Source organism: Eriocheir sinensis, chromosome 9, assembly GCF_024679095.1.
Source record: "Eriocheir sinensis breed Jianghai 21 chromosome 9, ASM2467909v1, whole genome shotgun sequence".
Lineage (NCBI taxonomy): Eukaryota > Metazoa > Arthropoda > Malacostraca > Decapoda > Varunidae > Eriocheir > Eriocheir sinensis.
Window position 1 is genome coordinate 9,444,762 of NC_066517.1, and position 21,850 is coordinate 9,466,611.

The following is a 21,850-nucleotide window of genomic DNA, read 5'->3' on the forward strand; positions in this document are numbered from 1 at the left end:
TTTCTGGAGTAGGAGAAACTGAGAGAAGTAAAGTGAGAATGCCCCAGAAAATATGAGCAAATAATAATGCAAGTAAATCTGGTACACCCCGTCATTAGTACTATTATCATTATTATTATTGCATGTGTTGGAATACCATCTTTTAATGATAATAAAACAATCAAACCATTTATTTCAAAGCTGCATTTAAGCAATATTCTATACAAGCTTTGTACCAAAATATAGTCTATGATTTAGTGCACTCAGATTAATATACAGGTAAAGCTAGGTTTTAAAGGGCTATTCTTGAGTATGAGCAGTATGCACTAGCCTTGGCAGCCTACCCAATACTGATACATGACATATACTAATAAATATGTACTCATTAATTGTACTTAGAGGAGTAACAGCTGCAACTAGAGTAAGCAGAGGATTTGGCTCTATGTCAACAGGGTCAGGGGCAAACCTAACCATACCGTCAGGATCCTGATCCTGCTGGGAGGGCCAAGACACTATTGCAAACATGGACACATGCCTCTGCAGTGGCTGGGCTGCCGGCCACCCATAGAGATGCTCTTGCCTGCCATCAGCCCCGGCGCATGGCCCTTGTACACCATCATGTGGCCCTGGTAGATGACACTTGTGTTCCTATTACTCTGGATGAGCTCCTTCGCGCTATTAGGCCTGGCAAGTCGATGGCCCCTGGTCAGGATGGCTTAACCTATGATGTCCTTTATCCCCACCTTGCCCTGCCTGATAGCCCCATTCTTGATCTATTTAACACGTCCTATTCTAGTGTCTTGCCTCCATGGAAATCGGCTCTCATTGTTCCCATACCTAAGAGTGACAGCACTTTTCGTCCCATTTCTCTCACCAGTTGTTTGTGTATGCTAATGGAAAGGGTTATCCTACAACATTTCATTTATAAGGTGGGTGACAATGTTCCCTAATTTCCATGGGTTTATGAAGGGTCGCTCCACTGCCGATTGTTTTGTCAAATGTTTGAGTAATGACAGTCACCTGCAGAGCTTTTATAGACCTCAAGGGTGCTTTTGATTTGGCCAACAAAGATGTTATCATGGAGGAACTCATCATGAAAGGTGAGAAAGGGAAACTTTTGGGGTGGATTAGGGAGTATTTGTACGACAGACAGGCTAGGGTATGGTCTCAGGGTGCAGTATCAACTGAAGAGTCCTTTGACCTAGGCACCCCTCAAGGTGGAGTCCTCAGCCCCATGTTATTCAATATCCTTATGGATAAGATTGCCCAGCACTCCTTTCCTCGGGGCACTGAAATTGTCATTTATGCTGACGACATCCTCATTCAGTGTGATTACCCTGGAAGCCTGACCATAGCCCTGCAGCACCTTGAGGACCTTTGTATACATATGGGTCTAGTTGTCAATGCCTCAAAAACTAAATATCAGACGAGTCTCAAAGTATGTCGTTCACCGAGCATCAACACTGTCGCATTAGGCCGAGTACAATGTTATAAGTATTTAGGAGTGCAACTTAGTTTTAAAAAGTAGTATACCAATTGCGTTGAATATGTCTGTAATGTCTGTCTTCCTCGCCTTGCCCCATTACATGTATTAGCAAATAGGGGTCTTGGAGCAGGAATTCCCATTCTCAGGATGTTTTATAACTATGTCATCAGGTCACTGATTGATTATGCTGCACCAGTTCTGGTGCATTGTAGCCCTTCCCAGGTGAAGCCCTTGGAGCTAATACAAAATGAGGCAATGCGAATCATTCTGGGTTGTCCCAGGACAGCAAAGCTTGAACTCCTCTGAGCTGAGTTGGAACTGCCCAGTGTTGTCTGCAGAATCCAGGAAATTACTTGCCGCACAGTCTGTCGCATGATTTGTCACGGGGACACTCAGCTTAGGCAGGCTCTTGGTAACTTTCAGACCACCCCTAACATTCCGGCCAAATCATACCTTAGAAAGCTTCACAAGCTCTTATCTGACCGTGGTGTCCTTGAACCGTGTCTTGCCCTCATTAGCAGCCCTTGTTATCTCTTGGAACCCTCATAGTTAGTGTTGATATAGAAAAATTGGATAAACCTAAAGACTTTTGGCTTCCTCAAGTTCTGCTGGACCATTTTCTGACCAAATTGTCTGCATATCCCCATACCCAGGTTGTCCATGTGTTTTGTGATGGATCTGTCAATGGCAGCAAGACTGGATGTGGATTATTTATTAGAGACTTTACCACCCCCTCTGAGTATACTGACACTGAGGTTTCCAAGAGGCTTCCTGATCATGTCTTCCACAAGGGCGGAACTCTATGCCATATTTGAAGCCCTCCATATCACTATAGTGCTCAGGAAATCTGTGTATCTGTTTGTTGATAGTCAATGTGCCTTGTATGCACTGCTGTCTTCCTCCCCCTCTGACTGTGATATACGTAGTCAATAAGTGCCGTAGTACCCTTAGCCTGCTGGAGCACTGTGCACACTTCATCTGGGTGCCCTCACATGTTGGGTTGCCCCACAATGAAAAGGCAGACAGACTTGCTCGTGCTGCCTCTGATGATCTCACTGTGCACCTAGGTGTTGCGTACACCTATAATTATGTTAAGAGTAGACTTAAATCCCTTGTTAGTGAGTCTGTTACCAATCAACTTGCCTTGAGGTGTCAGGATGGTAGTCCTCCAGCATTCACTATGCCCAGGTATCATGTTTCTGCACCCACACTTAAGGTAGGCTTAGTGCATCCTCTGATATGGTGGTGATGTGGCTGAGGCTGGGCTACAGATATTACTGGGAGGTCAGTGGGGCTGACCCTGTACCTTGCCGCTTGTGTGCCAGGCCAGGGGGTCACACGCTCAATCACTATGTCCTGCTATTAGTGCTTACTGCCCACAGGGCCACTGGGGCCTGCCTGAGTTGGTGGGCTGGTTCATTAACAATAATGTTCTTTCAGCTGTGCTAAGTGAGTATCCTGCATTTGGACCTGGACTGTAGTTCACATGTTCAGTCCCTTATGTCTGCTCCCTTGACTTCATCAAGGCCTTTATTTTTTTTAGCACTTGTCTCCTACCATTGTGTCTTTTTAGTTTCATGGTGGTACCTCCACATGTATTACTAGTTGTATAATCACATTATGTATACTGCCTAGGGGTTGGGATGGCATGTTCCTCCCTTCTTTGTTGTTTACCTGCAACAATAATTATCAATCAACATAAAAAGCCTCTGTGTTTATTTTTTTAATTTTTTTTTAAGGCAAGAGTACTGGGGTTTTCCTTCACAACAACCACTGATTAACCCGTCCGCTGCGATTGGCACGGATTTGGCTTTCACTGGTAGCCTGGTTACATACACTCCCGGGTCTCTCTCTGCCTCTGTGGTGGATAGTGGAGCGTTTCCCATTTGGTATTGGTATGCTGGATATCCCCTCCCAAGGTGCAGGACTTTACATTTTTCTTCACTGAATTGTAGCAGACACTTTTTGTTCCATTCCTGTAGCTTGGTGATGTCTTCTTGTAGGAAATCTGCAGTCAAGGGGTTAATACTGTTGCATCTTGTGGCACTTTCAGACTGTTTGGATAGATACCAAATAACCTAAAGAGTTCATTGCAGAAGAAACTCAGCTCTCTCTGTTACTTACATGACAGAAATATGACTACCTTCCTCATGGCATTGTGCTTACTATTGAGTGATATCTTCCTCGTGGAGTTATGCTTACTAACAAGTTATTAATATGGACGGCAACACGAGCTCTAAGTGTGTCTAGGTCTCTCTTCACCTGGACATTAGCACCTTTCAAAGTAGTGCCTTACCTGGCTATCACCTGGATTTGGGTGGACTTACGGCTTTAGATAATACTGTGGACAACACTTTCTTTATGCAACCTGTTCTTGAAGTCTACTACAAAGAAATCTAATGACTAGGAATGAGTAATGTAGTTTATCACCTATGTAGACTTCTTAGATAACACCTTAGCATTATTTATTTTATATGCTATTGCCTCTATAACAAAATACATCTTTCTCCACACACCTTAACATAGATACAGAGCTGGGTTGAGTGTTTTAGGGGCCTTGGGGTTAAGTATTTTGTGGAGGCTACTGATGTCCCAAGTGTCAATGATGTGAGGCAAAAGGTTAGTATCCATCCTGTCCTGTGAGAGCCTCTTTTTTGGGGTGGAGATGGGGGGAGTTCATGGCTATACCCTCAGTAGCCCCTCTTGAACCCAGCTCTAGAGAAACACCTGTCTACTTATTACCCAAACTATACTTATCTTACTAATGACAACACAAACAACAGACAACACAACCTACACAGACTACATGCCCTACGCATCATCTCACCTCGCAAGCACTAAGAGTAAAGAGTATATCATTCCTCTCCCTCTCCTAATGCAGACACAGCCGCAGCCTCACTTGATGTCACACAGCAGAGCCACTCCGCGCAGCGTCCAGTGGGAGGGGAGGTACTCAGTGGTCTCCAAGTCTATTGAGCCGATGTACGTGGCGTCGGTCCTCAGTGGCTTCCTGTATATGGGACACTCGTACAGCGTTGGGTCCTTCCCGCTGGTTGTATTCACCGCATACAGGTAGATGATTGGCATGGGTTCGTACAGAATCTGCCAAGGAGAGGAAAATCAAAATCTCCAAATACCCCGCAGACACACACACACAAACACACAAACCTAGCATCAGGTACACCCCTTCACCCACCTTAGCCCTTGATTCCATGAGGCGTCCCTGCTTGCGATCCCACGAGGCACCTTCCAGGAAGAGGCCGTAGATGTAGACTCCCTCTGGAGGCGGGTCGTGAATGTCCTCCTTGTTGAAGCGCGTCACCAGGTTCTGCAGGATCACACAGTCCAGCGACCAACCCTTGTGCTGGCGGGTCACTTCCTGTGGGTGTGAGGGTCAGTGTTTAGTGTGGCAGGATATAAGGAAAGGAGAGAACTGGAGTGAGAGAATTTAAATGTGTATGGTATAAGTGCTATGAAGTAAGAAAGAGGAAAGAAGTTACTGGAATGAGAGAATTTAAATGTGTATATATGAATGTTATGATGAAGTAAGAGAGAAAAGAGGAATTACTGGGATGAGAGAAATTAAGTGTATATAGTAGAATAGTTATGAATGTTATGTTGCCAATAGAATGCTATGAGGGTGTAAGAGAGAGGAAACAAGGTACTGAAGGGAGGGAGTTTGAGTGAGAGAACCAAACCTAACCTAACCTAACCTGTCTCATGGCCGTCAGGAAGCCTTGAGGGTTGAAGAAGCCGGTGATCCAGAAAGCCTTGGGCCGCCCGTAGGAGTACCAGCGGCGGAACTGTGAGTCTCGCTCCATCAACTCTGTGAACCAGAACCCGAGCGTGCTGGACTCCCACGAAACCTGACAACAGTATGGGGGTAAAAATAAGGTAAATAAAGTTATATGCTGAGGTCGTGATGCAATAAAAAACTAACAAGAAGTGAAAATGCAGGAAAAAAAGGTATATTTTGAGGTTCACAAACCTTCCGCCAGCGCTCAGGGACCCGGGCGTCGTACATTGCGTCCAGCATGTCCTTGAGGGAGGTGCTCATGATGATGGTCCCCTCGATGGCCAGGTGGAGGTCCTGCAGGGTCTTCCGCACCACCTTCAACACCTGAACCAATGACGTGTTACTCTCAGGACTCGGAAGTGGTAAGTGTCACATATGATTTTAATTATCTTCTCCCTTTAGTGATTTCCAACGTAATAATATGAATGAAACATCAAATATAGAAAATGTCAACATATTATGCATCAAGTTTTAGTGTGCAGTGGATGTAGTATTATTTTCTAAGCTGGTAACTACTGGCTTTGATGCGCATTAAACTCTGAATAACCTTTTGCATGCGGTCCAGCTCCTGCCTGAGGAAAATGTTCATGGGCAGTATGGCGCCCATCCTCTGCAGTGCTTCTCTGATCTGCAATGAGAGGGAAGGTGAGGAAACCTATACACAGCTACAAGCAATAATTCAGACACCTGGTAATGAGTTGATGCCCATGAAACTTAATTGTGTGCCTTATGCTTCACTCCTTTCAAGCAATACATGAAGGAGAACATAGAGACAGTGTTGAAAGATATAAATAAAGCATCACAAACTTCTCTACACTTAAAAGCATAAATCTCATATCTTATAATTGAGTAGTTTGGAGTGTCAGTAAAAGGAGAAAGACTGTGGAGTGAGCAACAAAAATAACAAAAATGAGCAACAATAATAAGGATAAAAAACAATAAAAACCTCATGTTCACCATCATCACACCTCACAGAATTCAACCAAACCTCACAGACCTCAACCAAACCTCAAAGAACTCAACCAAACCTCAAAGAACTCAACCAAACCTCATAGACTGCAACCAAGCCTCGTCAACCCTCACCTCGTGCTGAATGTAGTCCGCAGGAAGCTTGGAGAGCATATCGTTGGCCAGCTTGGACACGACCACCTCCCGAGTCTCCCCGCCGCGCTGACCCCCCTCCTTGGGCTGCATGCTGAGGATGGTGTCCAGAATACCCTTGGCCGTGTTGATCTGGTACCTGAGAAACACAGCCAACACCCATTGTGTATGTATCTCTGTATTACTGTGAAGGGAACTTGATTATTTCTTATTATTTTTGTTCTTTTGTTCTTATTTTTGTTCTTTGTTTATTACTTATTTTTTGCCCTGAGAAAGAAACCTATGTCAAATCTAACTGGCTATGTATTTAACACCTATAAGCATCACCCTCATAATCAATTTAATTATTGTGACGTGAACTTGATAGTAGTTTCTCACAGACACCAATCACAACCACTGTTCATCAAATATGTCTTGTGGAGTTAGCCTTAAAATTGAATGACTTGGCAACTACGAGTGTCATCTTCTATGTTTCAAAGTCTCTTGTGTAGGGGAATCTACTGAGCATGAAAACCTACAAATATTTCTCCTCTTTTACAACAACCATTCTCATTGACCATTTCCATAGCTGGGCATTATCGCGATACTTTATCGCTGATAACAAAATCGGATTATCGACCATCCGCTACTTATTTAAATATATATCGGTATCTTCGTTACTTTTGTAACCAAACTAGCGATAATCGCTACTTTTTTTCCGCCTCTCAGAAAAAAACATTGTCTTCTCCCTACTGTGCATGCGTGGCCCGGTGTTGTATGAAAAAACTTTGGGGTATGAAATATCTTCGGTGATGAGATTTCATACTTAGATCATGAAAATTAAAACACTAGATTATTTTTTTATGCTACTCAAAAATCAATATATCATAGAGAAAAATCATTTAACTTTGCCCCAAAAATGATTATTCACTGCCTCAAATTTGATATTCCATATTCGTTTGTGACCATGCCATGGTATTGAAGGCACCCGGTGTTGCGTTATTTGGTGTCCCGTCATCAAAAGCTGGCGCTTTTGTTTACAAACACTGGTCTCTCGTGAACTGCGCATGCTCAGACCATTAAGTGTAGACCTATACAGTCTCACAATGCTTTTTTAACACATCAAGAGTTGCTGGAAAGCTGAATCAAACATACAGTACCACCATCCTCGCTGTTTCTAGAACGACGTACGCTCTGTACATATAAATACAACTCGTACAGAGTGTCGTTCTAGAAACAGCAAGGATGGTGGTAGTGGTACTCTATGTCTGATTCAGCCTTCCAGCAAGTCTTAATTACGGTTTAAAAGCTTTGTGAGACTGTACAGGTCTACGCTTGCTGGTTTGAGCATGCACCGTTCATGAGAGACCAGTGTTTGTAAACAATTTTTACATATGTACGTGTCAACGTGTGGTTTTAATGTTTTGTAAGTTTCCTAAAATACAGATAATGAAAATTTGAATTCATCAATGTTGTTCTATCTGAAATATCAATATAGTATCGTTTCCGCCTATCGGACTTATCGCTAGCTAGTATCGGAATTGTGAATTTATATCGGTTATCGGTTATCGCCTATATTTGTGTCTCTAGTTAACGAATATCGGTTATCGCCGTTAAGGTTTTTCATTATCAGTTATCGGTTATTGGGAATAAGGTTTTCTGTTATCGTGCCCAGCTATGACCATTACTGAATCAGTTAAAATATTAGAAGTCTGTTTTCAAATTACAACAAAAAACCCTTTGAAAATATATGAACACAGACTTACGTGATGTCAGCGTTAGGGTGTAAACCAAACACTTCAGGAGAGTCTGTCACTGGTAACTGGTTGATGAACTCCAGATACTCAGCCTGGTTCTTGCACATAGGGAGAGCATAACCCTGATAGAACCTGCAAAGGAAAAAAAATACCTTACATGTGATACTGGTGGATATGCTTTTTGTTTATGCCAGGATTTGTAAGACATAATAATAGCTCTCTGAATCTTTATTTTTCATTGTCTTAGATATTTCATGTCCTTATTAGTGCTCAGATGGTCACATAGGTACAGAAACAGTGCAACAAGACTTAGAAGTGTTAGAAATGAAGGAAGAATTAGCACTGGACCAAACAAGATAACGGAGGATTATCGCAAGTCCAACCCAACCATGAGAGAGGAGGGATGATAAAGAAGAAGAAGAAGAAAAAGAAGAGGAAGATATAAGTAAAGTATAATTTAAAAAAATACTACAAAAAATGGAGTGAATATATTTTCAGAGGCTAAATACTGCCATTCACACCCTACCTGAAGTCTGAGGTGAGGAGCCTTTCATTGAACCACACATGCAGGAAGGTGAGGAGGAGGCGCTTGTCAAAGTCCTCCGTCACCCGCCTCGTGCATTGTATCTCACCCAGCATGTAGCAGATTGTCACCCATGATACACCCTGCCAATGTGTGGGTGGGTACATTAGGGTTAGGTGGTGGAGGCTAAAAAGTGAATCTAATGCTATAAGCTACACAGAATAAGGGTATCAGGACTTTAAGGGGAAGATGTAAGAGATTAGTCATGAGTACCAACAACAAGAAGGTATTGGTAAGGAGTTTGTACAATATTATTTTCAACTGACCTCAGATCACACAAGAAAGTGAATCTAATCCTAAAATCTGCAATGAATGAGGGGATAAGGATTAAGGACTTTAAGGGGAAGATATAAGAGTTTAGCCATGAATACCAATAAGAAAAAGCTAATAGGAGTTTGTACAAGATTTTTAACTAACTTATTTAGGATCCATGTTAAAGGTGGTAGAGAGAGAGGTGGAAGATATATGGGAATAGTCATGAGTACAAACAAGAAAAAGCTAATAGGAGTTTGTACAAGATTTTTAACTAACTTATTTAGGATCCATGTTAGAGGTGGTGGAGAGAGAGGTGGAAGATATAGGGGAATAGTCATGAGTACAAACAAGAAAAAGCTATAGGAGTTTGTTTGTTTTCAACTGACTTTTTGGATCCATGTCATCAAGGTGGTTTTGTATGAACTGCACCGACGGAAGTCTGCCTGATTGAACTCATAGGGAACGTTCCAGCCCAGCGCCCCATACTTCCTGCGCTCCAGCACCACCGTGTGCAGGAAGGCCGTGGAGTAGAGGAGCCGCGGCCACTGATGGGCGTTGGAATAGTCCAGGAGGTCCTGAGGATGCAGTTGGGGAAGGAGAACTAAATCAGCGCAGAAAACACAAAACAGAGGAATACAGGAAACTATCAATATGAGAATCCAAACGTATACACTTTAACAACATCCTTTCTAGCTTTTATTTCAAGTATCACCTGAAACACCTGACATTCACTCACCTGAGACACATCAGCATAAGTTCTCTTGAGACTGGCACGGATGCCCTGTGGAGGCTCATTGGTGAACTTGATAGAAATCTGTAAATTTGAATATAGCCATCATTACTTCATTGCATCCACCCTAACCTCAGGAACATTTACTTGTAATTAGTTTAGGCTACCCCAATGGTTAAAGAGTCGGCTTTCTTCAGAGATAAGTATTAAGGCATAGTAGTAACAGAGAAGCAACGCAGGAATTGTACAGGTCAGGGAAGACAGAGGACCAGGTAGAGATGTAATGCGGGGAAACCCAGAACAATCAATCCTCTTAAATAATTACGGTATTAACTGTGAATTAGGTGATGGTGCGGCAGGGCAGACATTCAGACAGACAGACGAACCAGTGATGGGTCAGCATCGCGTGGGACTGACTCATAGTGAAGGTGCCAAGGAGGTTAGTCAGGTTTTTCCTTCACGGGGAACAACGAGGAGTAATTTTCCACCTAAGTCACATGGGAGAGAGGAACAGCTGTCTCTGAACTCCTGAGTTAGCGGAACAGGCCAAGTATCTGTAACTACAACCACCGTTCGGTATGCTAGTTAGCCGGCAGCCACGGCAAAAGGGGGGGAGTCGAGTAGGAAAGGCGTTGAGAGCCGCCTATCAGTCAAGCCTTGCCTCTTCTCACGCCAGGTACGTGTGAAATTAACTCCAACGGACAGTGATTATTTAGTGTGTTACAATGTTATTATTATACCTATAACGGTTAACTCGGTTGAGCCTCGCCTCGCCTCACGCCAGGTTCCCTACTGACTGGGCGGTTACCCCCTTGTTGTGTTAGTATGTAAAGTTCCCCCTTGTTGGGCTTCCATGATCACCCTCTGGTATCTTAGACCCGCATGAATGTCTCATCCCATGATTAACTCAGTAATAGAAAAGGATAATCGTTTTTTTTTGTGTCATTTGTATAGTCCAATGCTTGTGTGAATTCATGACCACCTCCTTGGTGTCCTGAACCCCCATGACTACTTTGCTTCCATGATCATCCCTGTGAACACATATCGGTGGTAGGAAACATTTTTCAGTAATAATCATGTATCATTGAACCCTGATTAGGGTAGCTTGTTATTTAGCAATGGTTAGGTGTTTAGGCTATGGCCAGTGTACCATATCTTTCATGTAGTGGTAATAGTCTGAAGAAATGAGTGAGCCCTTTAAGGTGAATAGGAGTGATGAGTGATAATTATTAATTAGGATTGTTACTTAACTTCAGTAAGCTCGCTACCATGACCAACTAAATGATGAATTGTAAATAATAGTTAATTAACTTCAGTCAGCTCGCTATCATTACCAACATAATAATGAATTGTATATAATATTGTTGCTTAACTTCAGTCAGCTCGCTATCATTACCAACAGAATAATGAATTGTATATAATATTGTTGCTTAACCTCAGTAAGCTCGCTACCATTATATACCAACATAATGCGAATAAACCTCATAATTTAACCTTGTGTTGCGTCACCCTAACAACTATGGAACTCACTTGACAGTAACATATTAAAAACAGAGGATCGAAGCTGAAGGCAACACAGAGAGACGAAAGTAAAGCATTTGCCAGACCATAATGGAGGACACTAACATCAGACAGAATTGTGGAGAATGTTGGGAGAAGCCTTTATCTTGCAGTGTACCAATAGTGGCTGAAGATGATGACAGTGGTGTATACAAATGGATCCAGCCACAGACTGGAGGCCATTACCTGCAGCAGACCGATGGGGAAGGACAGATGCACCTCCGTGGTGAGCCAGAGACGGAAACACTTGTGGACGTTGCTGGACTCTGTCACCGTGTCGAGCATCTCCTGGCAGAACTCCAGACTGAGGTGGCAGTTCTGAAGCAGCAGCCACTTGCCGCCAGCCATGGCCTCGGACAGCAGGCGCCGGGCATGAGACTCCTGCCCCTGACCCATGGAGAGGCACCTCAACTCTGGGTAAGTAATGTAATAGTTTTGTTTAGTTGAGAGATGAACACAACTATTACCAAGTGGATAAATATGGTACAAAAAATAATGGACTTTTTTTTACAGTAAAGGAAGCAGCTCAAGGGCAAAAAAAATAGAGAAGAAAAGCCTGCTAATCACTGCCACTATAAAAAGGAGTATAGATGAGTGGCCAAAAGAGAGGTCAATTTCAGGTGGAGAGTTGTCTTGATACTCTCCTCTTTCAACATGTTACCTTTACCCAACATAAATTTAAGACCCTGCCCTATTTTTAATCAGACAATTGCCATATAACCACCCTTGCTGACCCTTGCCACACAACCACAAGATTCTCTCACCGATCTCCTTGGCCTTGGCGAGGGTTTCAATCTGCACTGACGGGTCCGAGCCTTGGGAGAGGAAGCAGATGAGTGGCGTGCGGTTGTCCGACTCTTCCCAGGTTGACTCCAGGTCCAGAATGACGCTGTCTGCATACTGCTCACCCAAGGCACCTGAATACAGATGACCATAAATCTAGGCCCACTAACAATTATACACAGGACATTCAAGTAGCAAATCTGTGCATTTTGTGAACATATAAACACATGCTGAAAACCCATCATACATACATACATGATCATTTGGTAACCTACAGTTGATGGAAGGGAGTAAGATGATAGAAAAATGTGAATGGTGATGGCAAAATCTTGGATAACTTATTTAATAGATTGAAGGACAGAAGTTTGGAGACAAGTGGGAGGGAAGAGGAAGTGAAGCAAATGGCATCCACTCACTGCGAATGTAGCGTCGGGCCTGGGAAAGGGTACGATCAGGGCACCAGGAGCGGATGAGCAGCAGCTGACGGAACATGTCCAGGGAGCGAGAGTACCCACAAGGCAGCTCCTCCTAAAGGGTGAGGAAAAGTAAAGTTACAAGTTAATCACAGTGAACATATTCTATTGTTTTTATCACTCTTACTTTCCATTAGCACAAATAAATAGTAAAACATATTCCTCTAAAGTACAAATGTGTATATCTAGTAGTACACAATATGAAAGAATGGGAAGACTGAAGTGAATGAAGTAAGATGATGGAAACATACGAATGATGATAGGGAAGAGAAGGTGAAAACTCCTCTGCCATGGCCACTCACCTGAACAAACCCTGAGGAATGAGAGTGAAAACAAATGAGCAGACAGAGAGACAGGATGACAAGATACTGCACATCGGACACTAGGCATATTGTAATGGAAGAATGCTTTCCTCCTCTGGCTTGTCCTTCTCAAACCTGTCACCAGTCCTTTTAAATTAAGCACAGACAGACAGGATGACAAGATAATACACATCGGACACTAGGCATATTGTAATGGAAGAATGCTTACCTCCTCTGGCTTGTCCTTCTCAAACCTGTCACCAGTCCTTTTAAATTAAGCACAGACAGACAGGATGACAAGATAATACACATCGGACACTTGGCATATTGTAATGGAAGAATGCTAACCTCCTCTGGCTTGTCCTTCTCAAACCACCAGTCCTTTTAAATTAAGAAAACAGATAATACACATCAGACACTGGACGTACTGGAATGGAAGAATGCCTACCTCCTCGGGCTTGTCCTTCTCAAACCAGAGCCGCCAGTCCTTCTCGTTCTCAGTGATCTGGTCGAGCAGGGAGTTGAACTGCTGCAACTTGCTCAGCTCCACCAGGTTCAGCCACGTGATGTCCAGCACCCAGCGGAACGGCTTGGGCTGCACCGCCTTCAGGTCCAGGGAGGCTCCACCCTGACCACAAATAAGGGTGGAGAAGTGTTAGAAGAGTCTCCATTGAGCATCATACATAGTCATACATGGAGCCATGATGGTGAAAAGTGTTGAGATATTTACCATCTAATATTATATAAAACCTAGACATATATAGATCCACAATGATTATATAAGAGGCCAAAGGTTTCATTTTTTTGTTATTCATCTACTTGTTGGCCACTGGAAATGGTTGATATGAGGATTATGAGGATTATGGGCCATATTCTTAGGCATTTCAGCATCCAAGAACACATAATTGACAAGGCTTTCATAGGAGTTCTGGGCATTTCCAGTAGTTTAATGACCCCGGTGGTAGTTTGACCCTTCTTCTGCACCATTAACCCAAAAACCACACTCAAGAGGACTCGATTAATCTCCTTTTTGCCATTTGAAAATAGTTGATGTGAGCGGTGGAAGCATCTAAGAGTACCAAGTGATGTCTCTCGGCTCATACCTTGATGAACTTCATAAACTCCTCATGCGAAATGTGGCCACACTGGAGGTCAATCTTCATGGCCAGGAGGAGCGTGAAGAGGAACTTGTGCCTCTCGTAGAAGCCTCGACAAGCATTCCTCCAGACAGTGACAGTGAGGAAGCGGATGATGTTTCCAATCCTTACCTTGGGGTTGTTGCTGCGGTCGGACCTGGAAAAAGAATAAAACATAGGCATAGAAAGGGCTGGTTAGATGTGTGTGTGTGTGTGTGTGTGTGTGTGTGTTCTCTCTTACTGATTCCTCCTTAACCCCTTGACTGTGGATTTCCTACAAGAAGACATCACCAAGCTACAGGAATGGAACAAAAAGTGGCTGCTACAATTAAATGAAGAAAAGTGTAGTCATGCACCTTGGGAGGGGAAATCCAGTATACCAATATCACATAGGAAACACTCCACTATCCACCACAGAGGCAGAGAAAGACCTGGGAGTATATGTTACCAGGCTACCAGTGAAGGCGAAATCCATGCCAATTGCAGCGGATGGGTTAAATTGCTTTCTCTCAGTTGTATTTACACTTATTTCAGTCCTCACATCAGTATCTCAGAAAATATAACCTTGTGGAAGACCAACCCACATCCACCCAAGTCAACCTAAAGATATTTCATGTCAACCCGTTCAATGATACATGACATTTCACACACAAAAATAAGATTAGTTTTGTTCCAAGCCACGTACTTGATCATAGACATATCAAAGAGGACGAGGAACTGCCTGAGGGAGGTCTGGTACATGCAGGAGACCACAGCCATGTCGGTGATGAGGAAGTAGAGGATGGAGCCACGTGTGGCTACCGGGCGGTACTCTTCACGAGCACCGTTGATCTTGCGCTCCGTCTCCGAGGCAACATGCAGCTTGGTGCTCACGTCCTGCGCGGTGGATTTAGTGTCCTGCAGCACCATGATCAGGTCCTCGTCATCCACTAGTGAGCCCTGGAAAACACATCCTCCAGTCATACATCAACGTTATTTAGTCATACATCACAGCAGCCACTATAAACAAAATTAGCCTGCACCACTAATGGGCTAGGGCTGTCCATGAAGCCGCTTGAGAAAGCCTTCCAGCTACAGCACAAAAAACTAAATAAATAAACATAAATAAAATAAAATAAAATAAAAAATATTAAATCTTCCTCTAATCACACACCACACCAGCACGAAATTCCTAATGCTGTACTTCCTTCTTTTTTTCTTTTATCAGAGCAGCATCTACTGTGGGTTTTTTTTTCTTTGTCATTTTTGTTGTTTTGCCCTTAAGCTGCTGCCCTTGCTATGAAAAGAAAGAAAAATAAACTCAAGTCTATACTCCAATCCCACATCTACACAAGCTCCCTCTGCTCACACACCTTAAAGAAAATAGGATTGAGAGAAGATACAAGTGAAAATAATGAAAGAAAATACAGGTCAATAATTCCTTGTATATTTGCTCTCTTCCAGTCTTCACCGACCTGTACTGAGGTGAGACGGAAGAGCAGGTTGTCCTCCAGCTCCTTCATCCGCCGCTTGTTCTCCATTACCTCCTCGATGAGTGCCACACGCTCACTCTCGAGGTCACTCTTCTCCGTCCTGATGACCCGACCTGTTGCCCCCAAAACCATCATGTCTCAGTCTGGTTCTCTTAACACAATTATCTATCTGTCTATCTATCTGTGTTAGTATGTTTCATTGCTTCTATATATTGGTTTGTATCACTAATAACAGCGGAGCAATGTGAGGTTAAATTCATAATCAACCATAGTTCATAATATACTTGTTGCCCCAAATCCCCGTGTCCTAGTCTGGTTCTCTTAAAACAATTATCTATCTATCTGTTTGTCTGTATTAGTATGTTTCATTGCTTCTATATACTGGTTTGTATCACTAATAACAGCAGAGCAATATGAGGTCAAATTCATAATCAACCATAGTCCATAATATACTTGTTGCCCCAAATCCCCGTGTCTCAGTCTGGTTCTAACACAATAATCTACCTTCCCTCAGTGTTAGTATGCTTCATTATATCTAAATATTGGCTTATATCTCTAATAACAGCAGAGTAATATGAGGTTAAATCTACAACCATAATAAACCTGTTGCCCCTAACCATCATATCTCAGTCTGGTTCACAGCTGGGCGTTTAGTGATAAGTTTTCGCGATACTTTATCGCTGATAATAAAATCGGGTTATCGGCCATCCGCTACTTATTTATATAAATATCGGTATCTTCGTTACTTTTGTAACCAAACTAGTGATAATCGCTACTTTTTTCCGCCTCTCAGAAAAAAAACGTCGTCTCCTCCCTACTGTGCATGCATGGCCCGGGCGCCCGGTGTTGTATGAAAAAAACTTCGGGGTATGAAATATGTTCGGTGAAGAGATTTCATACTTAGATCACAACATTAAAACATTAGTTTTTTTGTTTTTTTTGTTAGACTCAAAAACCACTATATCAGAGAGAAAAATAATTTAACTTTGCCCAAAAAATGATTATTCACTGCCTGAAATTTGTGATCCCATTGTAAAGAGCGCAAACAGAGACCAGCGGCTTGTTATCATGTGGCGGCGTGGCGCGTGGCCTCTCAGCTGGGTCTCGAGTGATGGAGTGATTGCCAGTGTTCCGGTTCCCAGTGCTTCAGTGCTTCTTTACTGAAGTGACTACTAAAGTGTTAATGGTGATCAGTAAGAATAACTGAATAAATAGTGATGGGCCAGTTCATGAGAGACCAGTGTTTGTAAACAAAAGCTCCAGCTTTTGACAGTGTGAACGCCAAATAACACAACACCGGTTCAGGTGTTTCTAGTATTATCGTCTATATGTACGTGTCAACGTGTGGTTTTCAGGTTTTGTAAGTTTTCAAAAATATAGATCATGAAAATTTGAATTCATCTATGTTTTTTATTTGAAATATCAATATAGTATCGTTTTTGCCTATCGGACTTATCGCTAGCTAGTATCGGAATTGTGAATTTATATTGGGTATCGGGTATCGGTTATCGCCTATATTTGTGTCTCCAGTTAGCGAATATCGGTTATCACCGATAAGGTTTTCCATTATCAGTTATCGGGTATCGGGAATAAGGTTTTCTGTTATCGTGCCCACCTATGGTCTGGTTCTTATGACACAATAATCTACCTTTTTAAGTGTTAGTATGCTTCGCTATCTCTAAATATTGGTTTCTATCTCTAATAACAGCAGAGTAATATGAGGTTAAATTTATAACAAACCAAAATAGACCTGCTGCCCCAAATCCTCATGTCTCAGTCTGGTTCCCCTAACACAATAATCTACCTTTCCTTAGTGTTAGTTTCATTACTTCTAAATATTGGTTTACATCATAATAACAGCAGAGGAATATGAGGTTAAATTCATAATCAACTATAAAAGACCTGCTGCCCCAAAGCATCATATCTCAGTCTGGTTCTCCCAACACAATTATCTACCTTTTCTCAGTTTAAGAAGGTATCATTACTTCTAAATATTGGCTTATAACCCTAATAACAGCACAGCAATATGAGGTTAACTTTAGTTTCATTAACTTAACCTTATTTCAATGTCCCATATGGTTACAGTGTCAAAATTATCATCAGCAGAGATTTACCTTACTGAAAGAAAAAGATACAGAAGCAATCTTTTAGCAATGCACTATACAAAAGCACAAGGAGGATAATACTCACCCAACAGCTGATCCTCGAGGCCATGCACAGTCACAGTGAAGTCAATGATGGCAGTCTTGGCCGAGACCTCCGGGGTGTAGGCGGGGTTGGGCAGCTTGGTGGTGATGTACAGCATGAAGCCCGGCATGATGTCACACTCCTTGTCGCCAACCACCACCTGCCGGGAAGCACTTGTTATCCTCCTTATCGTAAGATTAAAACAAGCAGGAAGGTTTGTGGAAGAGAATAGAGTTGAAGACATTGTTCTGAAAAGGTGATTGGTGGTTATAGTGGAGAAATTACTAGAAAAAGAGCAGTATGGAGTTAGAAGGTGATAGATATTAGATATTGATGTTGTCTTTTCTCTTTTTCTTTTTTCTTTTTCTTTTTCTTTTCTCCATTTTGCGCCTCGTGGTCTAGTGGTCAGCGTGCCTGGCTTCTACTCTGCGGGCCTGGGTTCAAATCCCAGCCCGGGCAGTCAGCATGCTGCTCACCCAGCTGTTCATCCTCCCTCTTGGGCTGGTCGATAAATGGGTACCTGGGGAAACCTGGGGAAGGTAAACTGTGGTAACCCGGATGTCACACTGGTCCTGTGTCCCGGGGTAATGGGCTCCCTCCCACCACAGGCTCAAGGGCCAATGTTACGGAGATGAACACCGAGGCCACGTGCTGCTATAGCGTATGCCCCCAACTTTACCTTTCTCTCTGCCATTGTGTAATGAATTTGTAACCTCTCATAATGGCTAAAGAAGATTGGTCAGTGTGTATTACATCCCACTAACCATTCTGTCTCCTTCATTTTTCTTCAGTTCATCTTCTCAGTCACCTTCTTTAGTCCTTTCTCATTTCTTTATGTAATGATAGAGGCATTGTGAGCTCCCTAAACAGCCCGAAAAATGGGCCTGTCAAGCATTTTGGATCCTATTAACCCGTACAGTGTCGTCTTTTGTCATCGATAGGGGTCATGCCAGGTTGCACTTTTCTCGTATTTTTTTTATTTGCCCCTAAAAATGTTAAAAAAAAAAAAAAATTATTTGATATATATATTATTTATATGCGAGGAACGCAACCCTAGATTATTCGTTGTCTTATTTTTTTCCGTCTCAAAGCTAACGATGTCATACCAGGAAAGGGAAATTTATCTTTACATTTTTTTAGAGCCTATATTCTTTCCATTATAAACACTTCTCACTACCCTAAAGCGTGAGTAATGTATAAGTACTTCTTTACATCACAAAAACCTCAAAAAATAAACAGGAATTGTAAGTACAAGAAAATGACTGGATGCGCATCAGGCAACACTGCTCGCTTCAAGGCCGTCTGTACTACAACCGTAGTTCACAAAGCTCAACATAATACTATGAAGCTTCCGACGATAAGTTTTCATCTCTGATTACTCTGAACCATAATTTACAATTCCACATGCCTTACTGATTATAGAATCAAGGAGTAATTACCTAGAAGAAAGTAACTTACCTTCTTGTATAATGATTTTTGTTGGAATGCAGACAAATGTACAGAAAGACCCTTTAACATCCATTTAAAAATACAAAGACTTGTCAAATTATTCCTCTTTACTGTCAATGAACAATGCTACATACACAAAGAAAAATAAAGGGCATATAAGCCCTCAAAAGAGCTTGTGTATATATACGTACTAAACACTTCCCTAAGAGGTACGTATATGTATGTACTAAACACTGTACGGGTTAACCATACTGCCTCTTTTTTTCATTAACAGTAAAGGAAGCAACTAAAGGGCAAAAATAAATTAAACAAAAAAAGCCCACTAAGCAACAGAAGCCCCGAAGTCTTCCTCAAACTATATTTAGCATTAGTTAGACCTCATCTTGACTATGCGGTTCAGTTCTGGTCACCTTACTATAGAATGGATATCAAAATGCTAGAATCGGTGCAGAGGAGGATGACTAAGATGATTCAGGGGTTGAGAAACTTGCCATACGAGGGAAGACTCAAACAGTTAAACTTGCATTCTCTAGAAAGGTGAAGGGTGTGTGGAGACATGATCGAGGTTTATAAATGGATGAAGGGCTTTAATAAGGGAGACATTCATAAGGTTTTGTTGGTAAGAGAACCGGGTAGGACACGAAGTAATGGGTTTAAACTGGATAAATTCAGATTCAACAGGGACATAGGCAAAAATTGGTTTACTAACAGGGTGGTGGATGAGTGGAATAGGCTTAGCAGTCATGTGGTGAGTGCCAATACAATTGTCACATTCAAAAATAGACTAGATAAATTCATGGACAGCGATATTAGGTGGGGTTAGATACACAGGAGCTTAGGGTCAAAGGAGCTGCTTCGTACAGGCCTACCGGCCTCTTGTAGACTCCTGCGTTCTTATGTTCTTATGTTCTACTCCTTTTATTTTCCTTAGTGTACCACTCTAATCCCCTGCAGGCAATTGTTTTCCCTCACCTTCAGGATTGAGCCAGATTTGATGAAGTTACGGTCCAGGAGGTTGTCCAGGACGGGATCCAGCTCCTCCTCCACGTCCTCAATGAGCAGCGGCCGGCCCAGAGAGAGCGAGTCCTCCAGGTGGGTGCGGAAGTACTTGTGGTTCAGCGACGTGATCTGGAAAGTGGCGGAGCTTTTACTTGATCTGAGACACTGATAGAAACTGACAGAAATAAGCCACGTCTGAATTTTTGACACCCTCATTTCCAGGACCTTTCCACATATATACTTTAATTTATGAGCTGGATTTGACAGAGTTACTAGTTATTTTCTGTACTTCATAGTGACAAGGACAAATAAAAAGACACTGATAGAAACTGATAGCAATAAGCCACGGCATATTCAAAAGCATGAAGGATGTTTTATGGAGCAAGTTTCACCTGTAGCTCAGACAAAAGAAAGACCTACCTCCATCCTTTTTTATTTAGAGGAACAGGGCAAGAATTAAACTAAGAATGAGGGAGTTTTTCCGAGAGTAATTTCAAAAGCACGAAGGATGTTTTATGGATCAAGTTTCACCTGTAGCTCATTCATTGCTTCTCTGTTCTTGATCCAAATCTTGCCCTGTCCTTGAGGGTCGATGAGGAGAGGGTAGCAGGACGCCTTGCTCACGATGAGGCCGTTCTGGATGCTGAGCTCATCATTGGGAAGTCCTTGAAGGTTCCACTCTGAGACCTGCCATGAGGAAGTGTAGAAAGTTAAAACGCACACACAAACACACACACATGAGAGGGAAGAGAAACAGCTGTAGAAGGAACAAGACAAGTTATAGAGGCAACTTGAGGAGAATAATATGAAAGCAGTAAAAATTGTCCTAAGTGTAGAGAGTTGAAACACACACACACATATAAGGGAAAGGAAACAGCTGTAGAAGGAACTAGACAAGATATAGAGGCAGATAGCAGAGAATAATATGAAAGCAGTAAATAGCAGAAAAAATTGTCCTGTGAGTAGCGAGTTGAAGCACACACACACACACACACACACACACACACACACACACACACACACACACACACACACAAGGAAAAAGAAACAGCTGAAGAAAGAACAAGAGGAGGTGAAGGAGTAATTTGAAGAGAATAAAAAAGCAGTAAATGGCAGGAAAAAATAGGAACAAGACAAGTTGAAGAAGCAGCTTGAGGAGAATTATACATGAAAGTAGTAAATGGCAGTAAAAATTGTCCTTAGCAGTTTGAGAAAGACAATACAAAAGCAGGAAACAGCAGCAGAAATTGTCCTTAACAGTTTGAGAAAGACAATACAAAAGCAGGAAACAGAAGTAGAAATTGTCCTTAGCAGTTTGAGAAAGACAATACAAAAGCAGGAAACAGCAGCAGAAATTGTCCTTAACAGTTTGAGAAAGACAATACAAAAGCAGGAAACAGCAGCAGAAATTGTCCTTAACAGTTTGAGAAAGACAATACAAAAGCAGGAAACAGCAGCAGAAATTGTCCTAAGTGTAGCATACCGTTGCGTTGTCGATGAGCCAGGAGGTGATGTCCAAGTCAGTGTAGGGATGCTGATGTGTGGAAGAGGGACCGCCACATCTTGATCATCTTGGTGCGGTACTCCTGGTTGAAGGGACCCGCGTAGGACAGGAAGGCCGTGGTCAGCAGGACGTCGCCAACCAACCTGAAGGCAGAATATTAGCATTAACAACCACTTGGTCTTCTTTATTCTAACATGTCCTGATCCCTGTTCCATATTAACTCCATGATAAGGTGGCCATCATAAGAATAATCTCAATTTCTCATTCTTACATGCTTAATTCTTGCCTGCCTACAGACCCACTCTCCTAACATTCTTGC

General features: G+C 42.3%; 2 protein-coding genes and 1 long non-coding RNA gene across 6 annotated transcripts; 1 reads left to right on the forward strand and 2 right to left on the reverse strand.

Annotated features, from left to right (window-relative positions):
- Positions 1-165: 165 nt before the first annotated feature.
- Positions 166-9,286, reverse strand: LOC126995901 (dynein axonemal heavy chain 8-like). 2 transcript variants are annotated; one of them, XM_050855796.1, is made up of 8 exons: positions 8,625-9,284; positions 8,108-8,230; positions 6,345-6,501; positions 5,809-5,889; positions 5,454-5,585; positions 5,179-5,331; positions 4,662-4,844; positions 166-4,567 (listed from the first exon to the last, which is right to left on the reverse strand). In XM_050855796.1, the coding sequence occupies exons 1-8, from the start codon at positions 8,786-8,788 to the stop codon at positions 4,361-4,363; spliced, it is 1,200 nt and encodes a 399-aa protein (XP_050711753.1). In that variant the 5' UTR covers positions 8,789-9,284; the 3' UTR covers positions 166-4,360. The 2 variants fall into 2 exon arrangements, with proteins under 2 accessions (XP_050711753.1, XP_050711752.1); XM_050855795.1 differs by having other exon boundaries at positions 166-4,844; positions 8,625-9,286.
- On the forward strand, positions 4,720-7,541 carry LOC126995902 (uncharacterized). 3 transcript variants are annotated; one of them, XR_007750821.1, is made up of 5 exons: positions 4,720-4,858; positions 5,197-5,359; positions 5,464-5,623; positions 5,827-5,906; positions 6,361-7,541. It is a non-coding gene; the product is annotated as an uncharacterized LOC126995902 (long non-coding RNA). The 3 variants fall into 3 exon arrangements; XR_007750819.1 differs by having other exon boundaries at positions 6,257-6,405; XR_007750820.1 differs by having other exon boundaries at positions 6,237-6,372.
- Positions 8,978-21,547, reverse strand: LOC126996275 (dynein axonemal heavy chain 5-like). The gene is made up of 14 exons (XM_050856652.1): positions 21,511-21,547; positions 20,559-20,714; positions 20,001-20,156; positions 17,583-17,739; positions 15,375-15,505; positions 14,606-14,859; positions 13,888-14,077; positions 13,233-13,412; positions 12,426-12,537; positions 11,991-12,143; positions 11,413-11,639; positions 9,673-9,750; positions 9,366-9,511; positions 8,978-8,984 (listed from the first exon to the last, which is right to left on the reverse strand). Exons 2-14 carry the CDS (start codon positions 20,571-20,573, stop codon positions 8,978-8,980), a joined length of 1,806 nt encoding a protein of 601 aa, XP_050712609.1. The 5' UTR covers positions 20,574-20,714; positions 21,511-21,547.
- Between the last annotated feature and the right edge of the window lie 303 nt (positions 21,548-21,850).

Coding starts and splice junctions, on each gene's coding strand:
- LOC126995901 (XM_050855795.1), bottom strand. CDS start 8,788: ATGTACCCACCCACACATTGGCAGGGTGTATCATGGGTGACAATCTGC. Junction 8,231..8,624: donor CTCCTCACCTCAGACTTCAG/GTAGGGTGTGAA, acceptor TTTCCTTTGCAG/GTTCTATCAGGGTTATGCTC. Junction 5,890..6,344: donor CGGACTACATTCAGCACGAG/GTGAGGGTTGAC, acceptor CTCTCATTGCAG/ATCAGAGAAGCACTGCAGAG.
- LOC126996275 (XM_050856652.1), bottom strand. Junction 12,538..13,232: donor AGAAGGACAAGCCCGAGGAG/GTAGGCATTCTT, acceptor CTCACCCTTTAG/GAGGAGCTGCCTTGTGGGTA. Junction 12,144..12,425: donor GGCCCGACGCTACATTCGCA/GTGAGTGGATGC, acceptor ATCTGTATTCAG/GTGCCTTGGGTGAGCAGTAT.